Source organism: Tinamus guttatus, unplaced genomic scaffold (assembly GCF_059628265.1).
Source record: "Tinamus guttatus ecotype Peru unplaced genomic scaffold, ASM5962826v1 Tinamus_guttatus_pri_ptg000402l, whole genome shotgun sequence".
In the NCBI taxonomy this organism is placed as follows: domain Eukaryota; kingdom Metazoa; phylum Chordata; class Aves; order Tinamiformes; family Tinamidae; genus Tinamus; species Tinamus guttatus.
This window is the reverse complement of record NW_028288936.1, coordinates 1,007,953-1,027,907: the sequence shown is the minus strand read 5'-3', so window position 1 is coordinate 1,027,907 and position 19,955 is coordinate 1,007,953. Positions and strand designations below refer to the sequence as shown.

Sequence of the window (19,955 nt, the reverse complement as noted above, 5' to 3'; positions counted from 1 at the left end):
CAAATGTCCACAAATAATTTTATTTCAGATGTACCTAACATAAATTAAACATTAAGTCAGATTTTTCCCGCATGTCACTGCTTTTTTGATTTTTTTTATTATTTGATTGATATGACTCTAAATTTGTGTTTCTTATATACGCCATGGATATGGAAGGCTTATTATGAAACTTATTTTAAACAACAATGATTTTTTTTTTAAAGACTGCCTAGGATAGTACAGGCTACCACTTGTGCTCCTCCTTTCTTATTTGTTCTAGTAATTCAAATCAGATGTTGCAAAACTTCTACCCTGGTAGTTCTCCTAGAGAAAATCAAAAAATCCTGAGCTTTTCAGTCCCTTGCATTGTGGCTCAAAGAAGTGAGGATGGACTCTGACATTGCATCTGTGACCAGGCCAGCATGGGTAAAACTATTCCCTGGGCTGCTCTGCTTTTCAATGGGAATCACAGTGATGTTCTGTCTGGGCCTAGAACCTGATGTAGCTTAGCCACTACACAACATTCATGTTCCTCTTGCATGCTCTTCTCATCTAAGTTGACCAGCAGTGTGAGATTTGGGCTAAAGTCTTTCACTGTTTCAATATTCCATTTTGTTCTGGCTGAGAATGGTTCATTAAGCTACAAGGAATTAATAACGACCTTTAAAAATAGTAAATCAGAATGATTCAAGTGTACCGAGAAGTTCAATTTTTATGTAAGTTTATCCTTGGCCAAGGTCACTATTTTGAACCTTGTTCTTGCCTTGCAGTTAAGCAAATGCAACAGTGCATTTCAGAAGAGATAAAGATTCTGAAGTAAGGAAGGACATCCCTAAGTTTCATAGCTAGTAACATCTAGCCTTTTTGTAAAATAATTTTCAGTACTTCTCCTTATAAGCATATATGCTTGCTCTACATGTGCTTGCTATTGGGATCCTTAGTTAATAAGTTCAAATATTGGAACCGATCTTTTTCAGTACTTTATTAATAGGATACAATGTCTTGTCCAGCTCTAAAGTCTATTGTCCTGAGATCATTTTAGCAAACAGTGAGCTCTGAAAATCAGGCTTATTTTTCTTATCAAGTATAGACTCTATTAACTAAATATTTTAGTTAATTTCCCTGTAAATGAGAATGTCCTCATTTCGCAGTGGTGCTAAAGTTAAGTATATTGAACACTGTGCTGTGCTCATACAATACAGTATTACAGCTTCTTAGAGGAAATATGTTTGGACTGCATCACCCTGAGCCACTTTTCAGTTCTGATACTTGTCCAATCCGTAAACAATAGCTCAGACCTATAAACATTTAAGTCTAGAAAAAATTGTATCTAGGATATGTGTTTATGTGCAGGTGGACAGGTATAATAAGATTCAGCATGAAACAGTTAATACTGAATCACAGATGCTTAGTTATAAAAAAGGGAGGAGTTGAAATGAGAAGTTGTTTGCCTGTATGAACTTGAAGAGATAATACAGACATCTAAAACATGGGCATCTGCATATCAAAGGAATTAGTATTATGATGGTCAGACTAAAAGTATAAGGAGGAAATTCCTATATGTCTGCGGGGATGATTATATTTACCTGGAATATATCTCTGGAAGAAAAAATAGTTATAAAAGCTAAAAGTTTCCAACAAAACAGGTTCATCTTGCCTAGGTTCTAACAAAGACTAAGAATCTCCATTGAAGAAGGGAGAGACAGAAAAAAAATTCTTCATAAATGTTTAGGATTATATGTGTGCTTTCTTAAAACCTGTATATACCTCTTTTACAAATACCTGCAACTGGATTGTCTTATTTTTTTCAATAAATACTTAAGTACAGAATTTTATTTTGCAGACCAGCCTCTTTTAAGGTAGGAGTGGTTTCAAGGTAACTAAATAACAATAGAACATTTCTCACACAAGATGTAGGGGATGTACCAGCTGGGACACGATGCCTCTCAGCAAATGACTTTGTTGCCCAAACATTCTGCAGAGGAGGCAAAGGCTAAATTAACAGCGCGCCACATATAAGCGATAGGGCCTGCTGGAGAAGAGGTATTGCAGCAAACGGCAGCATTAGGGACACAGTAACAGGGCTGCCTACACATATACCAAGGTGTTTGCAAGAACATGCGATTTCTGACGTCACTAAGATGTTAATCCTATATGCATATGTGATCGTAGGTATATTTACAGCAAACTGATCACATAAAAACTTCAACTATGATGTGTGAAGAAGGTAATGAATCCTTACACAGCCAAAATGCACTTAATATTCTTACTAAAGTGAGACAAATTCTTGTGTTCCTCTACCAATGGATAAAAATTTGAAAACTTTATCCATGTTGAATGATAACCAACTGAGTGGTAGCTGACCACTGTCATCTGCATGGATTTTTGGCTAGATGTTCCTGCCCCTGTGGCAAAAGTAAAAGAATGAGAAGTGTAAAACATTGCATTGACACAGATTGCGATTGATGGCAGTTAACTCAGCACAAACGGGAGAAGTGCAGCCATGGTGTGTTTTGTACAAATATAGCAGGGAGGATTGCTTTCCCTTCTTTGAGTTTCTACAGCTTTTGTGTTCTTTCTCCAGAATGTGCCTTCTGGTTCAAACAAATTTCCAGCAGTCCTGTGCCCCAGGCCCTGGAACTGAGTTATTCTCCTCCTAGTACTGGTTTGAGCCTCAGTGCTGACCTGCTTTGTTTTTCTCAGTATGAAATGAGAAACTCCTTTCTTTTTATTCTCGACTTATCTCAAGCTGTTTGTTTGTTTGTTTGTTTTGTACAAATATAGCAGGGAGGATTGCTTTCCCTTCTTTGAGTTTCTAAAGCTTTTGTATTTTTCCTCCAGAATGCGCCTTCTGGTTCAAACAAATTTCCAGCAGTCACAATATTTTCAATGTTATTAAAAGGCTTTATGATGATATCTAAAAGAGAAGATACTCATGCAACAAACATCTTACCAAGCTTACAATGGTTAGTTTTCTATTCGGTCTTCACAGGGACTACAAACATCATTAAAAACAGCACAGCAGGGTGGCACTCACAAGGCTCTAAACCCACTCATCCTCCCTTATATTCTGCAGCCATGGAGCCTTCTATCATCACAACAAAACACATCCAACCAACAAAATATAGTATTTTTTTCTCTGCATTATTCTTAGAAAAAGAAATATTAGATGAAAGGTCAATCTTTATCATGTACCAAACCAGTATCCTGTCTCCAATAGCAACCATACAAGACGCAAGGGCAGAAAGCAATGACGGATCACATCTGTGTGGTATTTCCTGCGAAAACTCTACAAATCACAGGGAGCCCCATGATTTCAAGTCTCCTGCATGAAGGGATCTTTGCTGTGCCAGTAATAGACTTTTCACACACTGATTACAGAATGATATAATGTCAAAGCATGATCTTTTCAAATTTCAGAGAAAAAAGGAATATGCTTTCACATATAAATATCTATACATGCAGGCACAAACACACAGACTCATTTATCCTGTTAACCAGCAACCTCCGTTTTTTTTATCTGATTAAGGAGATTCTATACATCTGATCAAGGAGATACTTCTGATTAGGGAGATTCAAAGCATAAAAGAGACTGACAAACACTGAACAGTTATTCCTCCAGACTACTTTTTGCCTTCAAAAAGCATAATATTAATTACTAATAAAATAAAAAATCTATGCTAATGTCAAAAAGCTCCATTATTAAATGTTTCTTCTTCTTTCATTTCAAGGACTCATTCAGATGAAAAAGCACAAAATTGGAGGTGTGTTTTTGTTATTTTCATGTGTAACAGCTGCCAGTTCCTTCATTCTTGTTTTTATTGAAGCACATCAAAAATCACAGAATCACAAAGAACATGATCACCATGTTCCTCTCAACCCTGACTCTTTTGTTTTATTACAACAGCTTAATTGGCTGCTACCTTTAGAACAGAGTGCCCTCCCTGCTAGCTTGGCACATGTGGTACTTGGCTATTTTCTCAGGCTTTGCTGATGGCCTATAGGTAGATTCAGATCCTTAGAAAATCAACGAGAAGGAAGGATCCCAAGACTAAATACGAAAATGGAGAGTGAACTGCAATGCTGCTGGAGAAATAAGCTATACAGGAAATCACATCACTATGGGGAATAAATAACTAGGTGTAAATAGAGTCCAAACACTTTAGATATTGACTGTTCTCATCATAAGAGTTGACAAAATTTTTAATCAGATAAACACTGAGTCTAAAAGGATGATGATAGGACACAATATAAACTAGTCACCAAGATAACTCTGAAAGGAAATAACAGAAATCACCATGATGTAAATAGAAGACTGTTTTAATGAACATTGTTCCATTTAAAATGGAAAAGCCTGAAATAAAAAGAATCACTTACATCAAAGATGGGAGGTGTGAAAGTGGCAGAACTGTCTGGCAAATACAAGTTGAAAGAGGACACTGAGAATAATAAACAAAATGGAAAAGACCCAGTAAAAAAGGCTTTATATTGTCAGTAAAAAGTGTAAAGATGAAAGAAAAAGTGCCAAAACTCAAACCAAGACAGAACTTGCACAGAACATAAAAAGATTGAGAAAAGAAGTGGTAATCCATGCGAGGAAGCAGGACAAAATAACAAACACTGGATCTGACAAAAAATCTGTTTATCCTGGGAAGCACTTGTAGGGTTATCCTAAGTTGCCTTGCATCAAGGTGCTGCTGTGATGGGTTGCACACTGTATTTGCTTACGATTTTAGTCTATATCACATTCCTTTAAGAACAAGGGTAGGGAACTAGAAGATTGCAGCTTAAGCAGAATGACTGGAAATTGTGTTAGCAGAGTGGAGCAGAGAGCTTGGATGGAGAAGAAAAGTTAGAATCAGAGAAAAGCAAGTTGGCTAAGCCTTGGAAACTCAGTGAGAGACTAAAAACTCGCTTGCAAGGACAGAGTTGGTGTGTTTTGTCTGGCTATTTTTTCCCTCTATATCTTCTGACATTGTTATTTAAGGTTTTAAACACAGGACAGCAGATTCTAGTTTTTATTCCATTTAAACCTGGAATTCTCAGTTCAAACATTCTTTATTTTCCTAGTTAAATAAAGCTATACAGAATATCAAGCCCAGACAGCTCGCGTTTTATGTCAAATTAACAGGCTTCTAAACTATAGGTTGAGATGTGTGAGAAAGCACAAAGTTCCATGTGGCAGTGACTTTAAAAGGGCATGTCAGAGGAAATATGGTGCTTCCAAGACTGTTCCCAGGACAACTGTTTGATTTTGGATGGGAGAGGGGGTGCTTGGCTCAGGCCTGAGGTTATAACTAGGGTTAGGATTAGAAAAGTGAAAAAATACAGAGCCACATATGGCAGTGGGTTGAAAATGACATGCCAAAGGAAGCGAGGGGCTGCTCCGAGGACAAGTTTTTGGTTTTGGATAGGAAGGTGACTGGTTGACTCTGGTTGGGGCTATAGATAAAATCTAGGATTAGGCTTAGGATCAGACAAGTGAGAAAGCGTTCAGTCCCATGTGGCGGTGCGTTGTGTAGGGCATTCAAAAAGAAGCATGAGGACAGTTCCCAGGACACCTTCGTTGTTTTCACCACAAAGGTGGTTATAAGCTCAGGGTAAAGCCCGGTCTGAAACTAGGAACAGGGTTAGGGTTATACTAGAAAGCCTAGGGTTATACAAGAAGGCGTAGAGACCCATATGATTGGGTGTGAGCATATATCACCATATGGCCAGTGTGAGAGTGCCCCCAAGACAGGAGGGCAACTGGTTGGTTCAGGCTGGGGCCAGGCCTGAGATGAGAGCTAGGGCTAGGGTTAGAAAAACGTGAAAATCTATAGAGCGCCATATTATTGAAATGCAGAAGATATTATCTGTTGATCTCTACTGCGTTCAGACAGAGGAAATCCAATATTTAATGCAGTGGATATGTTCTGCATTGTGCATTGAGTAGAAACAAGACAAATCCTTAAAATTATTGAAAGAAGTAGGGTTGACAAAGGATCAAAGCACAGACACAGAAAATCTTCTCCAAGAACAAATTCCTTACATCAAGATAAGGTATCAAGGAAATCCCTTGCCAACTGAAACGAATTGTGCCTGTTGGCAGGATCTTGTTGACTACTCACAAGCTTTGGACAAATTAAGTGGAAGTATCAGCCAGAAACTGAAGATGTTAACAGTAGGACAGCCTGAGAGCTACAGACTCTCATAGCTAAAAGACACAAAGCGGCCTTGAACCCCTGCCAGAATGTTCAGAGAGACAAGCATCTGGATTTGAACTTGAAAATTCAGAAAAGCAAACTGCACAAGTTCAAAACACAGCATCATCCATTGAAAATGTTCTTCAAAATACTTAAATGATCACTGCAGAAACAAAATCGCTTATCTATATTCTTGGCCAAAATAGCATCTTCCTTCTGATGAAATTAATCTCTGAATATTCAAAGAAGCTTAGAAGGTAGCTGGATGGTGAAGTTAATCAAAAGACCATTTGTATCTAAAACCAGGCATTGAAATGGTGGGTTTTAACTGCTGCTGCATGCAGTGAAAGGCAGAAAGGAGAGAAAGCTGCTGCTGTGCAGACTAAGCTTGTAGGAATGATGGCAAACGCACCATGATGGGTGAACCAACTGTGAGGCTGGTTAAATGACAACCTCCGTGGGAACTGTTAAGGTAGATTTTAAGGAATAGCTAGGGAAGGAGATAGGAAGAAAGGATGTTAGACTTTCAGTCATGAGAAATATTCTGAGGGAATAGAGGATGGCACAGAAGGCTTTAAAAGAGTGAGGGACTTAAATCAGCTCTCTCTCCTGTGGACCTCTTCATTTCCTTTGACAGTCTGTGCAAAAATGGAAGTACCAACAGCAATAGCAGGAGGAGGTATTTGACAGATCACGAGCATCTTTCAGCACTCTGAAATAAATGGTCTGCACTGCTTTCCAAAGGCTGACAAGTCCTCTAAGGTGTCAATCTAGATAGTTTCTGCAATTTCCGATATTTTATTCGGTTCTTACTAGTAAACAAGGCCCAAATAGTTCAGGAAGGAAACTGGAGAGATATAGAAGAAAAAGTTCAGTTTCTTGTAGCATCCAGTCCTATAGCATGCCTCTTCCCTGTGAGACACATGTTCTAGACTGCTCTGATGCAGCCATGGAAGTAAAGTAAGAGGACAGTAGCACGGGTGCTCAGTACTCCTGGGGATTTAATAGCTTCAGTTCATTCTTTTTACAGTTGACAGTGGGAGAGTAACAGCTGCCAAATTGCCTGGCCAGGCTCCAGCAAGGCCCCACTGATGGGGAAAAAAAAAAAAAAAAGCTAAGATAAAAGAAAATGTCCATTATACTACAGCAACCTTAACTCTTACTTCTGAACAGAAAGTTCTAGGATCAAATACTGTGCTGGATAAGCAGAAGAAAACCTGGAAGCCTCTGGAAGTTGAGGAAAACACCCAGCAAGCCACTGTGGAAATGGGGTCAGCTGCATCTCCACATAATAACAACACCCAAACATGACCCTGGATGGGAGTCCCAACTTGTTACTGCACAGCAAGTAACTCAGTACAGTGATTTACCATGGAGAGGTGCAAAAACACAGGATGCTCATCCTCAGTATCAATCTCAGCACTCTTTTTGGTGCTTAGGTCGTATATGGATTATAGGTTAATGCCTACGGACCTGTCTTGCCAGATAAGACTTCTATCAGTGGTATCAGTACAAGAAAACACAAAATGTCTCTGAAAACAGGGTACGAACACTACAGGTCTCACTGAAATCCAAAAGTGGAGATGAAATGGAGAGAAATATCAAGCAGCACACCATTCCAGCTCAACAGAGTGTGAAACAGTGGCAGATATTCTCGTATTTTACATATTGGGTAAGAGGAGAGAGGGAGCTTAAGCTTGTCCTCTACAAGTACTGCAGTATGAAAATCTCCTTGTGTTACACAGGAATTCTCAACACACTCTTCACAATCTTTCTTTAAACAATATGTATTTTTTACAGTGCAATGTCTAGTCTTTATCTGTGTGCTCACCAGTTGCCTCCTGGAATTGAAAAAAATCATAATATTTTCCTTTTATTTCTTGAACTTTTACTTCCCTCTATAGGAAATATTAATTTTTAAAAAAGTTTCTTCCATAGTAAAAGGAAATATGAACTTAAATCTCTTATTAAATTCTCCAAATAGGGAGTTTGTTTATATCTCCTTCCCCCCTACAGCTTTTTAAAGTTGATCTAACAAGAGCAAGACACAGAAAGTTTCAGTGCTGTTTTTGTATCAGTCTTTTAATTCACTGAAGATATTATCTGCTTAGCTTCAAGCATCTAGAACACACATGAGCTGTGCTCATATAATATTAGTAGGAAACAATTAAAATATTTTGGAGGAAAATACTTTCATAAAGCCAAATCATGCACTGAGACAGTGCTAATCATCATCATTTAGGGGCAGTAGGAGCCTGCCTCTTTTGCTTTCCTTCCCACATTCTCCTAATATGGACGAGATGATTGTGAAGCTTCCACAGTTTGATTTCCCCCTGCACAAACTGAGAGCAGGGCTTATTTGTAACTGAATAAAAGAGTTTCCAGAAATCTTGGTTAAATTCATTCAGATCACAACTCTGTACAAATGTAGACTTGGCCAAGACTTTTGCCTATGAAGCCAGACAGGAGGTACTGGTCCATTTCATTTACTAGTAGTAAGGTAGCATTACTACCTTCCCAAACGGCTACTAAAGGTAGCCTAATGGCTGCTCATACCTGATGGCCAATCATGCCAGAAGAAATCATATTGAATCACTAGGATTAATACCAAACCTCTAATTCTCCAACAGATAGTAAACATGACTATGTGAAATGCATAACGGAAAAAAGCCAAGCCTAATGCTCTCACTAGAGTGAAAATTAAGGAATGGAGATAACACATCACTAAAACTGTCAGTTTCAGTAGTACAATGTGCCTTGGCTCTTTTTTTTTTTTTTAAATGAGGAGCACATTTTCCAACTGAAAATTACTTTAAAGCTTTTGTGTTTAATTTCTGAAAAAAAAAAGGCTAAAGAGATTAAAAAAAAAAAAAAAAAAGAAGATGACTATAGGATGCTGAATGAAGCTGAGATCTAAACTCGATCTTGGATTGCACCACTGCTTTAGAAACTGGTGAAGATACTGCAGAAGAGACACTCATTTCAGTTAGTAGTTTACTTTCATCGTTTGTGAAACAATGAGCAAAAGTAGAAGACAGAAATAGTCATTTAAGTGTAAAATGAGTTTTCAAGCTCAATGGTACCTGGCTTCTTTTGCTGCAATACTGGACTCTATTGATTTTTGCAGATTACTGTGTTAGCCAACATGACAACAATAATATAGCTGTAAAGCTTAGAGAAAGGAAAGAAAAAGGTAAAAGGTCTCTTAAGTAAATTCAAATAAGAAAAATAAACTACTAAGAAGTCTGGTATTGTAAATGTCAAAAAACAAAAGAAAACAAAAAAACCCCCTTAATTATCCTCCTAATAAAACATGAAGTGTAACCACTAAACTCACCCTAAATTAATATGAATTTCTGAATAGGGAGTTATCAGGAAGCATTTGGGAAACAGTATAACTACATGAATAAAAAGAATTGGGGAAGGGAGGTTGTACTTATTTTTGTCTTCTTTTCTGCATTTTCACTATTATAAATTTGGAATTTATTAGACACACTGGAAAGATTTATTTCACATATTGATTAAAATAGTCTAGATTTAGATTTTAGAATAACTATCAGAACCCAAAATTCATGCCGTCTGCATGAACTGCGTTTTTCATTCTAACTTTCAAGATGGCATAAGACTTACATTGATTTTCAGCAATAGTACACACTGGTTTCAAGAGAAATTAGTGGCAAATTATCCAAAAAAACTTTCTGAGGGATATTCAGATGTGAGGAACCTAATTATCAAACCAATAATATGTCTATAAAAATTACATTTATCTAATTACCTAATTTAAAAAATATGAGAGGACTCTCATAACTTGGTGGGAAAAATAATCACTGGGATAATAAGATGCAAGAGTAAAGATTATATGAAGGTATAGGATGCACCAGAAGAAATGAAATATGAATATAAAATAAAAAAGTAGAGTCAAATAAATAATCACGAACAGATAGGAGAATTTATTTTTCATGGAAATGTTATATATGAATAAAAATAATGCATTTTTAGGGTAAAAATTATGTATCATCTAATCAAATAAAAGTACTCACGAAATACTAAAAACGGTATTGCAAAGGTTAAGGCAAAAACTACAATAATAACAAGAGAGTAATAACTCCCAAGTAGTCCGGTTAAAAATCATGACAAGATATAATGCCAAGACTACAATTTTAGATGCTGCAAATAATGGTTATTTAAATAATGGTTCAGTTAATAAATGGTTATTGGTAAATAATTGTTAAAGTAGACAAAGGACCTGTTTCAACACGTAACTATCCAAGAGCCATTTTGAAAAACTGACTATAATGTAGCTATCTGCAGGGTTCTTCTGGGAGCAGAACTCTAAAAATCTACCCAAAGCAGTTTAATTTTAACAAAAAGAGGACAGTTCAGAGCAGTTAAGGAGCAACAAACATTCTGGCGAACTCTGAGAATTTAAACTCATTGCTTAGAAGCAGACACAATGTTGTCAGTTTATTAAAAAGAAAGACCAATAAGGGTGAATGTGACAGCAGTCTATAAAACCATGAATGACACGTAGAAGATGGTGACAGGACAAATATCCATTCTGTCTCTATGTATTTATATGCACACATATAAGTATATACAATAGTTTGAGGAAAAATAAGCGGTTTGACTTAATGACTTAAGCATTCTGGTGTTACCAAGACAGATCCAGAGCATATCCCAAGTAGGACACTAGCCAAAAAAAAAGCTCATCAGGATCTAAGACTGTCATGTCAGGATGTCAGGATCTAAGAAGAAAAGAAAGACGCTCTTCAGGATGTACAACGTACTTCAAACCAATAAATTCTCTGAAACAGCCTTTCTGAATACCGTAATCACTACTGTGACAACAGAGCTAACTTAGAAGAAGTATAATGTGTTTACAGGAAATCAAATGAAAAGGGAATGGCATACATACAAGTATAGATATATTCAGCTTGTTTTTGGGGGAAAAGTAAGGAAACAGAAAGTAATGTCAGCAGGGACAGTTTGTGACTTCAGCAATGCATATATGAAACCACAAGAAAATTTTGAACAGAAATCAGCACTCACTGTCTGCCCTCATTTTCTGTATCAGAACAGAACCTCCTCTGAAGGTCTGGTGCCACGCAAGTGTATGGCGACCACAAGTCAAGTGTGGCCTACTGTGCGGCAACCAGCTCTCACTCAGTTTAAATGCATGGTGCAGATCAAATATTAATTACTGAACAATTGTCAAGCAGATTTATGATCCAATGAAAAAATTTGTGACCAGTGTACAGGTCTCAATATATAAACTCAGTATTTGAGCCATTTTTAATCTATGAATAAATCCGGCAACATAACTGGCCAATTTGCCATGTTAAAATATTGTCATAGCAGAATGTTTTTATTAATCTTAATTAATAAGTATGAAAATTTCAGTCATGCTGTGGATCAAGAGGAAACTTATGAAGATTCAAGAACTAGTCCCTCCAAGGTTTTGAACTAGCCATTTCTGCTCATACAGAGCTCCATTCTGTAGTTCCTCAAATAAGGTGAATGCCAGACAAGTAAATATGAATATGTGCATGGATTGTACTAAATTCTCCCACTGCTTTGCAATACTCCAGCAAGAGAAATGGCTCATAAACTACGTCTAACTAGACAGTTGCAAAGGGATTATTGTTGTTTTGGTTTATGGAAACCAGCAGCTGTAATATACCGCAAACTGCCCTAAAAGTGTTTCAAAATCTGCTTCTCAGTTCTATAGTACCTGTTTTACATTGGCTATTTCTTCCCTGACTACTGCTGGATTCAATGGATGAATAAAACAACAGCAACAGAAAAAAATAAAGTTTATACATGTTACCAACTTATTTTTAAAATGCTGATCTGAAGTATATCAGTCCAATTATTTGCTGCAGTTACCCTACCAGTAATATGGAGAAAACAGTGCTTGCATACATATGTGCATACCTCTCACTTCATCTTTTCCCCTTACTTTAATTTGAAAATCATTCTTCTGGTACAGAAGCTTCATTTTCTAGTAAAACTTCTCAGTTTGAATACTTACGAAGTTTAATTAAAGAGATTTGTTTATGTAGAAAAGGGATATGAAAAAATAATGACATTTCAGATTCTCAATACTAAAATATTACTAGGATCAGAACTGTAAATTATTGCAGCAATTATAGCAGCACAAATACCACTATTAACGCAATCGACTATTAGTATAAGTGTTTGAAAACAATTTTTAATTTCACTTCAAGTGTACCAATCATCTTCTCTGCAGAGGAACAAACTGTTGTAAACAATTAATGATACTAAAGCGTGCATGAAATTAATTACCTTGAAATATGTCTAGAGAGTCCACAAATAATACATCATTTATTTCAATTTATCATTTTAAATATATATATATTCCTGTAATGTGTTTTATATTCCTCAATTCTTGATCAAGTATTTTGAACACAGCTTTCAAAAACAGCTTGAAACAACTATTTTTGTTTTAGAAAGTTATTTAATGAATTGTTTTAGCTGTTAACATGTTTAAGATATGTAAAGTTTGACATGTATCCTTCAAGTCCTTTAAGTAAGAATATACTTTTCAAAAAAGGTCACAGAATGGCAGTTTTCACTGTATAAAGATTGTAGGATGAGATCTCTACCAGCCAGCTAGTTCTAACTTCTCTGCTCAACTTTTCTTCTCACTACTCAGTTTGGTCTTCCTATACTATTACACGAATCCATAAAACTTTATATGGGACACTTCATTATTTCTCAGTGTGAAAGACTTTGCAGTGTTTTCCTTTAGATGCCCTTCATTTAAGAAGTTTCAACAGATCTATCTGCTACCGATGTCTTCCAGTCCTTGCCCTCTTATTTTTATCATGGCACCTGCTTTTACTGTCTGTGGTCCATGGCTCTGTATGTGTGTATGTTTATGTATTCATGTATAAATATGCATATGTATATATTTATGTACAAATATGTCCAACAGAATTAGCTATAAAAATCAAAGACTCTGCATGCATTAAATTGCTAAACAAAACCACAAGCACTTAGTTCATGAGTTCCTTTTTCCATTTTTTTTTCAGTTCCTAAACAGATCAGAAAAAAAGACTTGACTAACATATACTGTTGATGAGAAATTAATTTCATGCTGTATGCAACCTTATAAACCTTAACTCGAATATACCTACTAATACTCATCCAAATATTGATACAGTAAGCAACTACGCAACCCTAACATTAACACTAATCCCACAATACATGTTTTTCTTCAGTTACTAAAGAGATAAGTCAGTATTGTTGCAGTTTAAATGAAAATTGTAAAAATGTACTTTCAAGTTTAAATGGGCATTACAACGGCTATAGGTTAATAACATAAACCTTATAATAATATATTTAAAGTACTTGAATGTAACACTTTGGATGTGTGACTTTTATTAGAAATGCCATAGTTTGTCTTGAGCTGTTAGCTTTTAAACAGTCCCAAGTCAGTATTTAGCTTCTACCAATATCCAAATAAATAATGAATTATATAAGATTTCATTTTTATGAAGATGTAAATGGAGTTCATTTTTATGGAGTCTCCATGTTGTATAAGATTTAAAAGACACTCCTCACAACTCCTCCTGTTTCATGAGCTTATTCAATCCTCCTTCTAGCCTCTTTTTGAAGATGAAGCGACATTTGTCTGTTTTCAGTCATGAGGGCCCCTCTTGGTCTTGTAATAACATCAGTCAGGGGAGGGTCCTTGGATGCATCCCCTCTGCCCCCATGAAGTTTTTTATGTCCAGTTTGCTTAAGTAAACTTGATCGTGCTCTACTGCCAAGAGTGTTCCTTCTCACCCATCTCTGTCACTAGGCATGGAGGTCTGGCAACTTCTGTCTGATGAAGATTCTATTAGGTGTTATGTCACTGTTTACCCAGACCTCACAAATATTCTTTTAAATGTATCACTGCCCTTAAGAATAAGAATGTAATCTGCCCTGTTCAACTGCATGCCCTGGTAGTGGCAGTAAGCAGGGAAATCAGTGGAGTGAGGCTAGGAAACCTTCATCAACCTCCCATTGATGCTGTTCCAAGTCTTCCTTTGTCCAGCACAATGGAAACACACCTACCTGGGTCTAATTCCTCAAAGTTCCTATGATTTCCTAACTAATTTTTGAGGAAGACTGAAGTAATTCTCTCCCTTAAGGGAAGAGTGAAAGGGCACTCCTTATAGTACACCTTATACAAGATGGTATTAGAGAACAAAAAGGAAAGCAGTCAAGGCAGGGAGGTAATTAATTGTCTGTCATCTCTGAAGAAGAAAGATTGAGCTTTTTGACAACAAAAGAGCAGCTTTCACAATGCCATGCCTTGCATGCTGAGGGCACTATATGCAATACGGAAAAATAAATATATGGAAAAATGCATGGACACCTGAGACAGCTGATTAGGAAATACCAATATAGGAAATCCAGAAAGGACACAGTATTTTAGCTGGAGGCCTCCATAGATCATATCAAACTTCATTCATAAAGAAAGGAAGAGAAGTCAAGCCTGAAAATTAATAGTGAGACATAAGTCTGTTCCAATAATATGGACAACTCTCTGTGCCAACAGTTTCTCACACCCATAATCAGAAATTGAGAGCAAAGCTACTTTCTTGTTAAACAGAAACTGGCATCAGCTGAGGCAGTCTAGGATCTGAAGTAACTACTCTCAACAACTTCCATGACATCAGAAGGTTGGAAAGCCAACAGTAGATCAAGCTACCCTAGCAAAAGAAGGAGCTCATCTGAAATAAGATGATCTGTTAGGCAGATACCATAAGTATCATGGGAATCTCTAGCACACTTATGACTCCAGGAGTGATCAGAGTATTTGAAAGCCACAGCTGAGCTTCAGAAAAAGAAAAAAAAAAAAAAAAAGAAAAAAATATCTCCCTTGAAGCAAACTGCAATCTCAAGGTCAAAACCAGACGTTTTCTGTTCAGGGATGATGAAGGTTTTAAGATAGAAACTTGACTGCCTGGGTCAAAGCTACTGAGAAAAAAAGGCTTCCTGGAGTGGTTTTCTACTGCTGGCAGTGAAAAGCCAACATAAAGAGAACTTGGACAGATTGCTCTCCATTCTCTGACAAAAAGGGGAAAAAATATCCCTTAGAGACTGTCTGTGGCTAATAGCCAACAGACTTTGAGAGGGAAGCCAAGGAAAATTAAACTTGCTCAAAGCAACAAAAAGTAAAGATTAGTGAAAATGAGCTACTAAGAAAAGATCAGAAATGAACACAGGAATAACACAGCAGAAAAGAAAATCAAATGAAATAAAAAAGCTTAGGTAATCTCAAACAAAAAGCTGTGAGCTCCAAAAAACTCAGCTCAGCTTTATGGAAAACTAGGGAGGCACACAAGGAACTGGAAGGTGTATTTTTGCCTTTTGGGATAATTACATGAGCATATGCTCTCCAACTATTAATAGAGTTGAATTATCACCAGCTTGATAGATATGGACTTACAGATATGTCCTACAACATTGTTACTACCTCATCTTAATTAACAAACACAGACATAAAATTTCACCTATTAATCCTGCATTAAGAATGGAATAATCTAATGAACTGCTATATCCTTAAATAAAGAGAGCTTCTCCGGACTTAAGAGTCCATCTCATCTGTAGGTAAAATGTGGGCAGAGTAATTACACCTGAACAATTGTGTTTTATTGCTACTCTAAGTTATATAATTTAACTTATTTTTCTGGATTTTGTTTTTCTTTTGTCTTGCAGTCATTCACTGTCTCCAACGTCCTTCTCACATACACATTATTAAGAACACTCCTTGAATAAATTGCTTCTTTAGCTACTCCTAGGTAAACCCTTGCATTAAACTTCAAATTTTTCTGCAAATGCATTGGGGGACACCATAAAATGTTTCTTTTGACTTCTACAAGAAAGATCACTTAAACATTAAAAATCCAGGTTTCTTATTTTTATTAGTACAGAATATGCCTTGAAGACACTCCTACAGTAAATGAAACTTTATATGTTTCGATAATATATTCTAGATGGATGGACGGTTGAGTATGAACAAACTGTCTAAATTAAAGAAAAAGTTACATGACTGCAAATGTTATTTGTCGAGTTCTTTTAATGCTAATACATGCTATTTAGAGGTTTACTTTCACATGAGCATTTTGCAGTCCTAAAAATATCTGTTCACAAAAACATTTAATTTAGGTTTTAACAGTATTTTCACAGCATTGGCTACTACAGCATTTATTATAATGTCAGGGGATCTGATCAACATGTTCAAGTATCTGAGGGTTGGATGTAGGGAGGATGGGGCCAGGCTCTTCTCCGTGGTGGCCTGTGACAGGACAAGGGGTAGTGGGTACAAGTTGAAACACAGGAAGCTCCATCTCCATATGAGGAAGAACTTCTTTCCTGCAAGGGTGACAGAGCCCTGGAACAGGCTGCCCAGAGAGGTTGTGGAGTCTCCTTCTCTGGAGATCTTCCAAACCTGCCTGGATGCCACCCTGTGCCACGTGCTCTAGGTGTCCCTGCTGGAGCAGGGGGGTTGGACTAGATGATCTCTAGAGGTCCCTTACAACCTTAAGTATTCTGTGAATCTGTGAAAGCCATCAGAAAATTTATATTATCAAAACAGCATCAAAGCCACATCTGGTCTTGAAATTACAGTATTCACCTCATTATAAAATGACCTTCACTTACCAAAGAGCAGAACAGAAATAGAAATATTAAAACAGTTGTCAGAAGAAGCCAAGAGAAAAGCATGGCTCAGATTAGTGAGATATGGGTTACATCTGCCTTGCACTGATTACATGATTCTGCTGTTCACTGGGAAAACAAGCACAGATCACTGCTCAAAAAAATGAGACCTGGACTACATCCACCCATCTCTAACCATTTATATTCTGTTACGGTGGGAAACAATTATGTAACTGAGAACAACTTCACATCTGGGTCAAGAGACCAGAGGGTGATAGTAATTCAGTAGCAATGCTGATGATTGGCATTAGTGGGGGGAAAGCCACAGAGACTGGCCTATACCCACATGACAAAAAAGGCCACTGGCCTCTAATGCTGAAAATCTAATTCTAAAAAGCAGTAAGTAGTCAAGACAATAGTCCCATGGGCATGGAGGGGACTCCATAGCTGGACTTTTAACATGATGTAGAAGGCTGAGGCCACTGAGGAAGTGCTCTGCCCAATGCGACTCACGGGTCACACTGCCAGCAGCTGGAGTAGGGGCCCAGTTCCTCCCGCTCCCCCAGCTCCATGGGCCAGGCTCAGCTGGATGGGCCACAGGGCCTAGGAGCTTGATTGGTGTGAGTGTGAAGTATGTGCGTGTAACATCTTAGAACAGAAATCACTGTTTGTTATATCCCTCCTGCTTAGTTAACAAATTTTAGTTAAGAACTTACTTAGGATCTGCTTTTAGTGGCTACTCTACCCCAAATTCCTCCATGACAAAAACAAAGAACCCTTTCTCTCCAACCCTAAATGTAGTTTCCATACCACCTTCACAACCCACTTCTTTAACTTTATGCTAGTCCTACAGTGTATTATTTCTCAACCTTACCTACCACCTTACCCTAACTGCATGTACCACTTACAGCTTCAGATGTCCGCATCTTCCCTGTTGAAAATGCTGTTCCACACGTTAACTTTACCTTGGTTCATTTTCAGAACCTTATGTGTCTCAACACATAAGTAAGCAGAGGCACTCTACGGATAGGGAACCAGTACAGGTATATTTTCGCTATTTTCATAAAACTTGAGCTGACAAGTACATCCTCTAGATTCGATCACACTTTCTCCCTGGCTCAGCCTACTCAAGGCACATGAGACATGGTTTTGTACCACACTGATGTTTCTGCTCAGTCCTCCGACCAGAGCCTCAGGAACCAGCAATGCTCTGCAAGGGCTTAAGTTCATCTCTTAGATGTAACTCTCAAACAGCTGAAAGTGGGGTTTTTTTTTTTTTTGCAGATTTTAAATCTATTTAGTTATATCCTATTCAATATGCCACTCCTGAAATAACATCTTAAATACAAAGTAAGAAAAAAAATTACCTGTTTCACTGCATAACGATGAGGCAAACCACCAACAAATACAGATCCTGTTTGAAGCCCATATGAAGTGGACCAGAAATTGCTAGGCGTACTTGCTTTTGTGGATATTCCCAGGACTGACATTTCTGCCTCACATGGTACCATGCCTTGCCTGCGAAAATTTAGAAACAGACGTATATTACTATCGAGATACACTTTCCATTACTGTCTATCTGACAAATTAATTAGGCTGTTACTAAAGCTATGAAGAAAGAAAATCAAGTAAACAGTGCTTTATACTAAAGACTATAAACATAAAAGAAGCCATTTGATTAACAAGCTCTAAGTTGGCATGTTTGGGCTTTGAACTTCCATTAAAGTCAGTCATATTGTAAATCTGAATAGCATAATTGCTAAAAAAGCCAAAAACATGGTAAAGACTGACTAAAAAAAGTTATGTGACTTTTAATAGTGACAAGTAGGCTTTGTAGACTGAAAGAAAAGGATTATACCTTGACCTGAAATATTTTCAATATCAATATTTTTTCTGAGAAAAAAAATGATCATCTCAAAAAGCCATTTGAAATGAACTGCACTTAGAGAATGCAGATCTATTATAAACTTTAATCTCTAGCTTCTAAAACATCGTATTTTAGATTCAAAACTGCAGTATTAGGCATTGAAATTAACACATAAATTCACATTCCCCTCCCTGTCCTCACACACACACACTCTTAATGGTGTCACTACAAGATCCAGCTCTGATTTCAGTTTAGATAAGTTTAAAATGAATAAATTGCTAACAGTAAAAAGAAAGTACAAGGTAAATAATTTAGTTTTCTTCTATATTTTTAAATGATGTAAAGCTCATTTACATTCCCATAACCAACAGCAGCAATCTGTCTTCATGAAAGGAAGCACAGTCAAGAAATACCAGAACTAAACAAGTCTCCTGGGTAGGAATTTCTATCTATCTGCCTCTCCCTTTCTCTGTCCAGCAAACAGAGTTCTGGTGAAGTTCATTGCCAAAGCAACAGCTTTCAATCAGCTGTATGATTAAAAAAGTTCAAGTGTCATTGTAATAACAGGTGCTACAAGAAATCTATGTAAAAATAGCATATACCAAACAAAACAATACAGTATCTGTCTGCAATTTACCTAGGATGTTATAGATAATACAATAAATCAGTTAATCTTTAGTAATGCAAATGCCACACCTCCCAGTTTTGCATCCTCAGCTGAGGGTGAACTCTGTCCCTTCGTGCCGGTCAGCGATGAGCAAATTGAACAGGACTGGAGCCAGTACTGACCCCCAGGAAGCACCGCTAGCTACAGGCCTCCAGCTAGGCTCCGTGCAGCTGATCTGGGCCCTCTGAGCCCTGCTCTCCATCCACCCCGCTGTGCACTCTCTCACCCTCACTTCCCGAGCACGCCTATGAGCACGTCACGAGGGGGCAGCGCCAAAGGCCTTGCTGAAGTAGGCAACAGTAGGCAACATCCAGTGCTCTCTCCTCATCTACTCAGTCATTCTGTCACAAGAGGTTATCAGTCTGGTTAAGCAGGACTTCCCCTTGCTGATTCCATGCTGACTGCTACTCCTGACCACCTTCTTGTCCTCCACATGCTTAGAGATGACATCCAGGATGAGCTGCTCCACCACGCTTCCCGGGATGAAGGTGAGGCTGACTGGCCTGTAGTTTTCTGAAGGAAACCTTTCCTGTTCTCCATGACCTTCCACAGATGATGGAGAACAGCCTAGCAATAGCAT

The 19,955-nt window shown here is 37.5% G+C and overlaps 1 protein-coding gene across 1 annotated transcript in view; it reads right to left on the bottom strand.

The window, feature by feature from the left end:
• EYS (EGF-like photoreceptor maintenance factor) overlaps positions 1–19,955 on the bottom strand; it is a 636,352-nt gene that overhangs the window by 206,083 nt on the left and 410,314 nt on the right. Inside the window, exon 24 of the mRNA XM_088531218.1 lies at positions 18,209–18,359. Within this exon, the coding sequence (XP_088387344.1) occupies positions 18,209–18,359 (151 nt within the window). The remainder of the gene's footprint in view (positions 1–18,208; positions 18,360–19,955) is intronic.